The sequence below is a fragment of the Sus scrofa genome, chromosome 6 (genome assembly GCF_054392235.1).
Source record: "Sus scrofa isolate SSC_HxYL_T2T_F1_AM1 chromosome 6, Sscrofa_HxYL_maternal_Yorkshire_Landrace_v2.0, whole genome shotgun sequence".
Classification (NCBI taxonomy): Eukaryota; Metazoa; Chordata; class Mammalia; order Artiodactyla; family Suidae; genus Sus; species Sus scrofa.
The window spans coordinates 103170106-103182124 of NC_139388.1; the positions used below are offsets into that span (position 1 = coordinate 103170106).

The window sequence follows — 12019 nt, forward strand, 5'->3', positions numbered from 1 at the left end:
GTTTACCTAAAAGCTTTTTATATAGTACAACTCGAATATCTACATATAGCATGTAACTTTTAAAAATATACATTAAAAATTTATCAATGGGGAGTTCCCATTGTGGCTCAGTGGTAATGAAGCTGACTAGTATCCATGAGGATATAGTAGGTTCAATCCCTGGCCTTGTTCAGTGGGTTAAGGATGTGATGTTGCCATGAGCTGCGGCGTAGGTCACAGACATGGCTTGGATCCCGTACTGCTGTGGCTGTGACATAGGCCAGCAGCTGCAGCTCCAATGCGACCCCTAGCCTGGGAACTTTCATATGCTGCAGGTGCTGGTGTGGCCCTAAAAAGCAAAGAAAACAAAAACAAACCCACAAAAAACAAGATAATTTCCTCTACATAAAATTTTGGGTTTTTGTGTCAGAGTAACAGAGCTAGAATAAAAATGCTCTTAACTTTACAGATAACTAAGAAAAAATACATATTTAGCATTGCACTCAATTTCTAGAGTAAGTATATAATTCTCAAGTCTCTTAAAATGAGCTTCATGGGGTCTTTGCCTCAGATTTTTGCAGTTAAGGCTGCAGAATGTCTAACAGTTAAAATTCATTTTTGAGACCTCATTACTGAATAGACTTGAGCTTGAAAGGCTAATTCTTCAGAGGTTGTTTCCCCAAATGTGTATTTTGCAATTTTTCTAGCTGCCTAAGTAAACACTGTGTTTGGCTTGGAGACATATGAGAGTGGAAAACAAAACACTTATCACACATTTCACTCTTATTTTTTCTATAAAAATATAACTCTTTATTAAATAACATGCACAAATATCAACTAGTCATTTATTAAACATATCATTTAGAACAAGATTTGAAGAAATACAAATCCTTAGGTACAATTTAGTATCTTGTTCATGATATTTGAATAGTTTAAAAAGAATCACTGATTAAACTAACCATCCTTTATTTCTTTCAGAATCCTCTTTTTTAGCATATACCCCATTCCAAGTTTTTTCTAGCATTTCAGAGCTTCAGAATACCTTTAATATCAAAAGCCCTTAACTACTTAAGTATAAATTCCCATGGAGAAGGCATACACTTTTTTTTTAAGCTATCCCGATTAGCTTTGAGTCACTTTACAAAGGAAATCTGTAGAAGCAGAACCATGGCAGATAGGCTCCAGCAACTTGAGGTACCATTGAAGAGGGTGAGAACTATGGTTAGTACTAAAAAGCTAGTGTGACTAAAACACGCCAGACTTCTGTTTGCTTACTTTTTCTCTTCTGCAGCTTGTTCTGTTTGGCCAAACAGTGATTTTTTCTTTTTGCCTCCTTTCTCTGGTTGAACCATCAGAACAAAATGCTGTATAAACTTATCCCTCTCATGTTTTCTATGACTTTAATGCTCAATTATCTGGTTTCTTATTTTTAGGCAAAAGTATAAACAAAATTTGCATTTTCATATTAAAAAGTATTGCTTTTATAAATTAGCTTTTCATGTTCCCAGCCTTAATAAACTTAACTTCAACAAAACCAGTGCTTCAAAATCTACCCTGCCTTTCTTGGCCCCATTTATCCAATAAAGAGGGCCAAAATCGTCCATCTAAATTTCTAACGACTACTACATCCAATCTTTATAATAAAGTCCTTGCACTGTGTATTTTTTCACACGTGCTGCTTTATTGCGCATGCCAGGTACAGAATGAATTAAAATATAAACTGATGTAAAAATTCAAAAATCCTGAAGCTTAATATATACCTTTGCACTCAAAAACTCTGATTTTACATTCCTTCCCATTAGCTGGGATTTCCAACTTGCAAGGTGAATTTAAATCACTTTATTCCTCATATATTCTTTTTGCTTTTTTCTACCAGTATAAAAAACATCCAATACTATTTTATAATTCAAGAAAGTATTGTGGAAAGTTCTGTAAATTTTATCTCATATACTTATGATCAATTTTACATATAACCTAATTTTCTTTTCAAAAACATGTAAGTTTAGCAGCAGGTTTCAGATCTGAAACATTCCTAAATATTTAATTTATAGGAGAAACTGGACTTTTTCTAAGCATATTGCTAATTATTTTATTAAAAACAGCATACCAAATATTATTTTAATTATAAAATTCTGAAAATTATGTTTTGTATCTTGATACAAGGAAAAAATACAACATATTAATTTTTCATAAACATTGCAGAGATCAATCAGAATATGCCTATTTTTTAACTTATTTTGACTACCAAATATCTTTTTGAGTACTCCGTTTTTATTTTAAAAGTGCAAAGGTTATTAAGCTTAAAACATTTTATTTAAGCAATGTAAAAAAGTTTTACAATGATTTAACATGACCAACAAAATTTATTAAACATATTTACATATATTCACAGATTCTTTCATACTTGAGTATTAAAATAGACATTTACAATTTTGGAATTTTCATTCAAAGGCATTTTTGGGGAGGAGAGAAGAATAGGCTCCATTGTGAGATGAAGAAAGAGCTGTTGTCTTTGCATGACTAATTCTAAATAAAAGTTCAACACAGTAAGTCACAGGTACTTCCTGGGAGACTGGTGTGAAACTCCTTACACTAGCTCCAGGCATCACCATGGAGGGCTGAACTCTAGGAGCATGCAGTGCAGCGACGTCACAATCTTCACGGTTATGGTGATGGACACAAGCTAACTCAAACACGCATGCCTTATTTTAAAAGTTCTGCTATCTGAACACACAATCACTACACTCCATACAAACTACAACTTTGGTCCAATAAAATATCAGACAAAACAGTTTTACAATTATTTCTTTGTATATGTTTTGACTACCAATCCCTTTGTATACATTTTTGACCATTAATTACAAGATTTACATCTGCACAATATGTATAAAATAAGTTATTAAAAAGGAAGACAATATTAAAACTTTCAAAAGGAAAGCTGTACAATTAACTTACAGATAAAATAAACTGAAGAAATTTTGTGCCAAGTTTTTCTTCCACATTAGAAACTATTTGGTAGGAACTGAACCTTTTAGTTTACTGATATATTTTAATAAAGCTTGAATGCAATTTGAACACTAGTGGTTATCTTGTACTTAGACTGCTAACAACTTCCAGCGCCATCAGCAGATTCTCAACTTTTTAAATATCTATCACAGTCTGCCAACAAGCTCGAACGCAACAATTACCTTTCACCTATATAAATAATAGTTTTTATTTAGAACTGTTTGGATCTAAGATCCAAGTTCCATTTTTAATAAAATGACAGTGTTTACTACGTAACCAACTTTAGCTGAACTTTACTAACAGCTGTGAAGGCATGACATCGTATTTTTGTCAAAAGGCAGTTTTCCACAGTACAACGCTCTTGAGACTCATTCCTTTAAGACAACCCACCAGGAAGTAACGGCTGCTATATAGGAGTCAATTCAAAGTCATCGTTAACATCAACAAGGGGAACATAGAATTCCTGAATTTCATAGATGCTGATGGATTTGTAGGTGGCAGGATCAAGTTCCTGGAGTTTGAGCTGCCACTCTAACCTCTGGACGGCATTTAAAGCTGCAGCTTCATGTTGCTGCCTCATTAAAAGACAGGTCTATTTAAAAGAAGAGAAGAATTAAGTGGTTATTCTATTAATTTGCTTTGTGTAAGAATTAATCTCATGCAGCATTTCTTCAGGGCTAGGGGTGTATCAAATTTCTGGATTACAGTCCATTTCTGTTTCACCCTGTTTTATCCATATGCCAAATACCTCTGGGTCTGCAACTTCCCATGGGTCTGCAACTTCCCAGTCATCTAAAGAGACTTTAATTTGAAACTTGAAACTGTTTGTTCGAGCAATAACATTTCAAATTATCAGAAGAATCATGAAAATCTAAGGAGAGGTGATTTTTTTTTTTCTTTTTTCTTTTTAGGGCCACACCTGTGGCATATGGAAGTTCCCAGGCTAGGGGTCAAATTGGAGCTGCAGCTGCCGGCCTACACCACAGCCATACTGGATCCAAGCTATGACTGTGACCTACATTACAGCTCACGGCAGCGCCAGATCCTTAACCCACTGAGCAAGGCCAGGATCAAACCCACATCCTCATGGATATCAGTTGGGTTCGTAACCCAATGAGCCACAATGGGAACTCCCAGAAATGATTTTTTTTTTTTTTTTTTTTGGGGCCCCACTCACGGGACATGGAGGTTTCCAGGCCAGGGGTCTAATTGGAGCTACAGCCACTGGCCTACGCCACAGCTCACAGCAATGCCAGATCCTTAACCCACTGATCAAGGTCAGGGATAGAACCCGAAACCTCATGGTTCCTAGTTGGATTTGTTTCTGCTGCACCACAATGGGAACTCCTCATTCTCCTATTCTTTTATGTGTTGAAACTATAACCAGACTGCACAATGGATAATAAGCATGAAGACCCCATTAGAAACTGCTTTTTCCAATGGTAGCTGCACCTTTTACGGTAAACTGGACCTGAAAAATGGGTGTCTATCTTTCAAAGATTCACCAGCATTTCCTTTCCTGACCACTCCTCTCTAGCAAAGCTGCAGTTTCTGTTTACAAAGGTGCAACATCCACTTAAAGTGAACTTCTAAACATACATACCTTTAATTTGTCAAATTTATCATCCACATCTTGTAACCAAGACATGAACTGTCTTGCATTAAAGCGATCCCTCACGGAAGTTTTACTGTCATCAGACTGAAAGAGAACATTAAAGTAGTTGAATATTATAAAATAAAATAATGCCCTTTAAAGTCCATTTTCCATTTTATCTTTTTATGGTACATTCTACTTTTAAAGGAATGATGTAAATGTTTCAAAGAAGGATAAAATATAATGCAAATGTTTAAAAATTTTGATAGGGTATTTCATACTGAGTAGACAGATTAGTTATGAGAATTATTAGGAATGCTGAGTTTAGTTACTAAATAGATCCTACCCCTCTGTGAGTCAAAAATGTCTCAAAAAAGGCCTGTCATACAAAGCATTATGCCTGTGACATTCTTATTAAAGTACAATTGATTATGAAATGAATTTTAATGTTACAGCTTACCACATGTAGGGAGAAAAAATGTTAAGGAAGGAGACAGGCTTTTGTGTCTGACATTTCTTTCAGGACCAATACTTTGGAATGCTCATAAAGAAATTCTATACCTATACTTTTTTTTTTTTTTTTTTTTTTTTAAACAGAAGCGTGACCATTTCTTTATTAAGTTATACAAAAAGGGGAGAGGAGCAGGGCAGCTGTGGGGCTTGGCAAACCTGGCCTGGTGCTGTCTGAGAGAAGGGGATCTGAGGGAGACCCAGGGGTCAGGCAGGGTAGGGATGGGCAGGATGCGAGACAGGGATGCAGGGGTTAAGAAGGAGAGGCTACCAGAGGAGAGTGGGATGGGCTGGAGGAAAGGAGAGGGAGAGGGAGCAGGCAACTGGGGACCAGCTGGGAAGCTCAGATGGAGGAGGTCAGGAGGTGGAAGATGGCAGTGAGAATGGAGGGAGCAGTGACCGGAGGGGCGACATGAGAAAGCTGGGGAGCGAGAAGGTGGCTGCTTCGGTGCAGGGCCCAGAGCAGGGAGCCTGGTGAAGAGTGGCTGTACTCAGGCTGTCACCATCCCCACTTCCAGACTCTGAGGGGCCTCCCACCCCAGCTCACTGGTAGGGGGCTCACACTGATGCCCCATTTTCTGTCTTCTGCCACTTGGGATCTGCTCCATCCTGCTCTTTGGCAGCTCTCTTAAGTGTGGGAAAATTCACTTATTTTTGGAAATTATAACCCATTAGGGCCTTCTTTTTTTTTTTTTTTTAAACAGATGAAAAAAAAAATCCAGAGAGAACTTTCTTTGTAATATACCTTATGCCCTTGTGTTTCTATAGTTTGATTTGAAACAGCATTTCCTAGACTTTTTTGGTGATAATCCTTCATTATCTGTATTCACACTTTTATATTCTCTCTTATGACCAATAAATTTTATTCTGGTTTATGAAGCACAAAAAAAATTCTGACAACTGATGTCTGGTTCTGAATTCATTTAATTTATAGGTGACAGTAAACTTTTTCAAGAAATAGATACATTTTGTTCGCAAGCATGTTAATTTATCCCAGTAACACCCAGGATTCAAAGCCTGGCCTATTTCAACACTGCACCGAGGTTCTGCCTGCTGTCCCCTCTTACTGCCTGTAGCTTCCAGTTGTGTGAAGGTCAGAGTCAAGGTATAAACACCTGCTTCAGAAACACGCTACAAGTTATGTTTAAAATGACACTATCCTAAGCACGTGCTTAAGTTTCATAATTATCTGTTTTTATGGCACAAACCTAATATTTAGAAGATTTTAGAAAATAGAGGACCAGGTGACTTGCAAGTACTTTAGTCTGAAAGAGTTGTTTTCTCCTTTGAGCTTTACTGCTTTCAAATTTCTCCTGAGGAACAGGTTACAAAGCAGGCACGCTGTGTGAAAGGCCCCAAGACTGCAGTGGCAGGCCCCTTACCTGAGCGTCCAGAGGCACGCTGTACACCTCGGCGTCCAGGAGGACAGTGCATGCACTGAAGGGCAGTGTCTGGTTGGCCAGCGTCCTGGCAGCCCTGTAGTGCACCCGCAGGACCTCCTGCTCGTTGGACACTATGAGCTTCTCCTGGGCGAACAAAGAACGAGCAACTCTTCAACCATTTGTTTTTCAAATAAATCAAATCACTTCAAGTGCTAAAGAATGTGAATCTCAGAGCAGCTTTTTTGTTTTTTTTCCCCCCTTTTCTGGCTGCCCAGCAGCATATGGAAGCTCCTGGGCCAGGGATCAGATCTGAGTTGCAGTTACACTGTGTCCTTAACCCCACAGTCCTGGCCAGAAGGTTTTCCTTCACAGTAAGCCTGAGAAATTTGAGAATTCCGAGTGTTGTAAAAACAGAAGTAAATTTCCTTTTCAAAGTTGGTAGTCTCTTTTTAAAAAATATTTTTTGGAGTTGTTGTTGTGGCGCAGTGGAAACGAATCCAACTAGGAACCATGAGGTTGCGGGTTTGATCCCTGGCCTCGCTCAGTGGGTTAAAGGATCCAGTGTTGCTGTGAGCTGTGGTGGAGGTTGTAGACACGACTCAGATCTGGCATTGCTGTGGCTGTGGTGTAGGCCAACAGCTGTAGCTCCGATTGGACCCCTAGCCTGGGAACCTCCACATGCCGCTGATGCGGCGCTAAAAAGCAAAAAAAAAAAAAAAATTAATTAAAAAAAATAAATAAATAAATTTTTTTTTCCCCTCTTTTTTGGCCGATCCCCAACATATGGAATTCCCAAGCCAGGGATCAGATCCAAGCCATGGTTTCAATCTAAGTCACAGCTGTGGCAATTTCAGATCTTCAACACACTGTGTTGGGCAGGGTATTGAACCTGTGTCCTAGTACTCCCTCCCAAGATGCCACGAATCCCACTGGGAACTCCTAAAAACTATTTTTTTAAAGTGCACAATGACGGCTTTTAGCATAGAGCTGTCCCTTGATATCTGCAGGGGACTGGTTGCAGGACCCCTCCAGATACCAAAATCCATGGCTGCTCAAGTCCCTTTTATAAAATGGTTTAATACTGGCAAATGGCCTATGCACACCCTCCTGTATTCTTTAAATTGTCTCTAGATTACTTACAATACCTGATACAATCTAAATACTATGTAAATAGTTTCTGGTGTGTGGCAAACTCAAGGTTTGCTTTTTGGAACTTTCTGGAATTTTTTTTTTCTAGTATTTTTGATCCATGGTTGGTTGAATCCATGGATGTGGACCTGCAGCTATGGAGGGTCTACATATTCACCAAGATGTTCAACCATTACCACTAATTCCAGAACATTTTCATCACTCCACAAAGAAACCCCACACCCATCAATAGTCACTTGATACTCCTCTTCTACCCGACAACTGCTGTCTCTACTCTTCTGTTCTTACGGATTTACCTTTCATGAATATTTCATATAATATGTGGTCTTTTGTGACTGGCTCCTTTCATGTCACATGTTTCGGGGTTTATCTGTGTTGGGGCATGTATCAGTATCTCATTTCTTTCTATGCATTTTTTTTTTTTTTATCCATTCATCAGCTGATGGTTTTTTGGGCTGTCTTCTTTTGGGCTATTGTGAATAAGGCTGCTATGAACATTCGTGCTCAATTTTTATTTGAATGTGTATTTTTATTTCTCTTGGGTAAATAACTAGGAGTGAAAGTGCTAGGGCATAATGGTAGTTTTACGTTTACGTTATTGAGGAAGTGCCAAAATGTTTTTAGTAGCAGTTGTATCATTTTATATCTCACCTGCAATGTATATAGGAGTTCAATTTTTTCACAGTCTTGCCATCATTTGCTATTATCTGTCTTTTTTATTATATCCAGCCTAACTATTCTGAAGTGGTATGCCACTGTGGTGGCAGCTTCACTTTTATAATGAGTATTTATAAACACATATGACAGCACTACAGGATCCATAGCTGGTCAAATCCATGGAGGTGGAACTGCAGATAGAGAGGGGCGACTGTAAAGTTATAAGCCAATTTTCAACTGGGTGAGGGGTTGGCACCCCTAACCCATGTGTCGTTCAGGCGTCAACTGTACTTGTAAGACAATCATGGTACACTCCTGCCTTAGTGGGTTAAGTGGGATCCAAAACTTCCAATTATGTAATATACAGAGTCAGTCTATCATCAGGTTATGAAATGACCCAGGCAATCTTCTGCATTTAGCAGACCAGCATTCCCAGGACCCAGCTGCAGAATCTGTTATTTCTGTTTGGAAAGCTGGGCTGGGAGAACACGGGAAATGTGGCTGGTTCTCTCCCAACCATGTTCCCTATTTTGCCCTCAATGGACAAGAAATTTATCCTTCCCCTGTAGGAGAATGCTGGCCACATTGTATCCAAATACACAGTAGTATCTGCAACTTTGTCATTCAAGAAAATCACAAATATTTTCAACTCCTATTATAGTTGTTGCACTATTGCCCAATTTTTATATAATTTCTTCTTTGAAATTCCAACAGTTATCAGATCTACTGCTGTATGACACGTGACTACAACTTTTCTGTGTAGAGACACCCGTGCAACACGGCTGGCCAACTATCAAGAAGCCGTTCTTCCCACTGCAGATCCAAATGGCAGTTGTTTGTTCCCACACTGGTCAGACTTCTAAGTTACTTTCTTGTAGTCTCGAATTCTAAATTGTTTGTTGGTCATATGGGGAGATATAAGTCATTTTTGCTATTAAAGTTTTGCAAACTGCATAGTTCAAATGAGAAGTCTTAACTGCCTGAAAGGCATCGTGGCTTTTGTAACATGGTTAGATGCACAGATGAATTAACAGGTAAATTCACAACATTCCTGGTGGCTGAAACAGCTACTGATGTGTGTTATATGACCTAATTTCTTACTGCAAACAAGTTGTACATTGACATGGGTCATGCAGTGTTTTAAGTTCTGTTTCAGTGGTTTTTAAATTTGTTTTCCTCATTATTATGCTACGATTTTACTTATTTAAAAACATTATTCTGAGAACAGCCTTTTTTTTTGGTAAAGATTTTTGTATTTATCAGATTGTTATAGGAATCCATGGCACAAAAAAGGTTAAGAACCTATACCCTAGGAAAGGAATCGCCTATGAAGAAACTACATACTAGGTTTCTTTTTTTCAGAAAGTCCCTGACCCTCCCAAGAGATAAGAAGGTGTTATTACTTTTGTCAATCCAAGTTGCTTTTATGACTTCCATAAATAATTAGATAGGTTTTTACCCCTGTCATTCCATGCCAAAACTAACCACCAATAAGCTGGAATGCTAGGGCAGACCTAATAGGACCAGTAAGCACGGGCTTTGTAAAATCCTGCACTACGGTAGCTGGAACCAAGCAAAAATTCCAATGTTTCGAAATCCAAATATCCAAATAGGAATTCACTGCTCTAGTTCTGTAAATTCAGCAAATGAATTGAATGAGAAATTATTGGAGATTTTTGTATATCAAATACATACTCAACATTAATTGTAACATGGGAGCAGATACCCCAAAACAAGCTTGAAAATTCTCCATCTTATTGCATAAGCACAAGATAAAATCAAACCATTTCCTAAAATGGTTCCACATAAGGAAAGTCACTTTAAAACCCCCCAAAGGTCATTATAATTTATTGTTAAAACATTTTTGACATAAAAATGTAAACTTAGACACTTCTTACCCTTTCAATACTGTGTTGCAAACGTAGTTTCATCCTTACAACTTCCTGCTGTCGAAAAAGCTCTTTAAGTGGATCTGAGAGTGACGGTGGTGGTGTAATCTAATTTTTAAAAAACATAGTTAAAAATATTAGATTTTTACTTACAATAATCGGCTATTCCTGTAAAATTAAACCTTTTTAGCACACAACTTAGTGAAAACATAATTAAATAATACAGTAGCAATTACATGATTTTAATAATTACATAATATATAGCAGCTACACAACCAGTTGTTACTTCTCAATTTCAACTATCCAAAACATAGCAGGGCATTCTAGAAAATGTAGGGTTTTTCTTCCATTTTTTGGCTGCACCTGAGACATATGGAAATTCCCAGACCAGGGATTGAATCTGAGCTCCATCTGCAACCTACACCACAGCTGCTGCAACGCTAAATCCTTAACCCACTGTACCACAGCGGGAATTCCCCAAACATAGATATTTTTTAATCCTATGGCCACAGCAAATTTCAAAAAGCCATTAAGGTCTCAGGGAGTGATTTACCAGAGAGACCATGTTTCAGAGCGTCGGGGAGTGACAGTTCACAGATGAAGGAGTAATAAAACACACCCAGCATAGGCCCACAGCCCTCAAGGTTACGGCAGTCTAAGTGTACAGGGAGCAAAGTCTCTGTGGACATGATAAAACTCAAACATAAACTGCTGAATTCAGTCTTATGAAAATAGGTCAAACCATCTTGGTACAGATTTGTGGTTTTCCAGTTTATTATATGTAACAACTCACTCTATCCACACTCCCAAAAGCCTGTTATTAGTTCATTTCTAATCTGATCATTACAGTGACCTGTGCTTTCTAGTAGATGCTGGAAGATAAGAAATCAGGCTCAGCCTGTGCACACACTCAAGTATTAATATAAAGAGAGCCAAGTAATTGTCTGTGATCCCTGAATATTCTCCCTCTACCCCGGAGTATCTATATCCACCTCTGCCTCCCTTGTAGCTTTTAATTACTGTGAGCATATTAGAGTGAAATAAGATACCACAGTGTGCTTTATCATGAACTTTGTGGGCTCTGCTAAAGGGGGAGCAAGCAGGTACTGTACACATCCTGACGTGGTGCTATAGGAATTACACAGTACCATATATGAAACATCTTGCCAAAAAATCAAGACTCTATTTATAGTCAACAGTTTATAGGAATTATGCGGAACTGAAAAACATGTTAAATAACATCACAGGGACTCAACCAGTGGAATCAATGCAGAAAATTCCACAATACAAATAACCTATTGGGGCTAATCATTTTTCAGGTCTCTAATTGCAACAATACATTTGCTTGACTTCTGTGTCTGTGAACTTCTTTAAAAATTTTTTTTTTTTTTTGGTCATCTTTTTAGGGCCGTATCCATGTTATATGGAAGCTCCCAGGCTAGGGGTTCAACTGGAGATGTAGCTGCCAGCTTATGCCACAGCAATGCTGGATCCGAGCTGTGTCTGCGACCCACACCACAGCTCATGGTAATGTCAGATCCTCAATCTACTGAGCAAGGCCAGGGAACGAACCCGCATCTTCATGGACACTAGTTGGGTTCATTAACTGCTGAGCCACAATGGGAACCCCCATGTAAACTTCTTTAAATTTAACAGGAAGATGTAAGAGTAGAGTCTGGTGCTGTCATTTCAGTTCTGCAGGTCTTAAGGCATCTCAAGAGGCACAGAGGGCAGTGTCTACTCCTCAGGGGCAAGGTGTCAGAGAAAGCTTCTTTGAGAGGTTAACGCCTGCGTTGTCTAAGGGAAGAGCCAGAGTAAAGAGAAATGAACTGTGGGAAAATGAAAGGGAAACA

General features: G+C 38.4%; 1 protein-coding gene across 4 annotated transcripts in view; it reads right to left on the bottom strand.

Moving 5' to 3' along the window:
- Positions 1–765: 765 nt before the first annotated feature.
- Positions 766–12019, bottom strand: part of ANKRD12 (ankyrin repeat domain 12) — a 117500-nt gene continuing 106246 nt past the window's right edge. For all 4 annotated transcript variants that reach the window (XM_084964051.1, XM_021096065.2, XM_021096064.2 and 1 more), the window contains 4 exons: positions 10176–10274; positions 6472–6615; positions 4589–4684; positions 766–3577 (listed from right to left, as the gene is read on the bottom strand). In XM_084964051.1, the coding sequence (XP_084820177.1) occupies positions 3392–3577; positions 4589–4684; positions 6472–6615; positions 10176–10274 (525 nt within the window). In that variant the 3' untranslated portion in view covers positions 766–3391. The remainder of the gene's footprint in view (positions 3578–4588; positions 4685–6471; positions 6616–10175; positions 10275–12019) is intronic.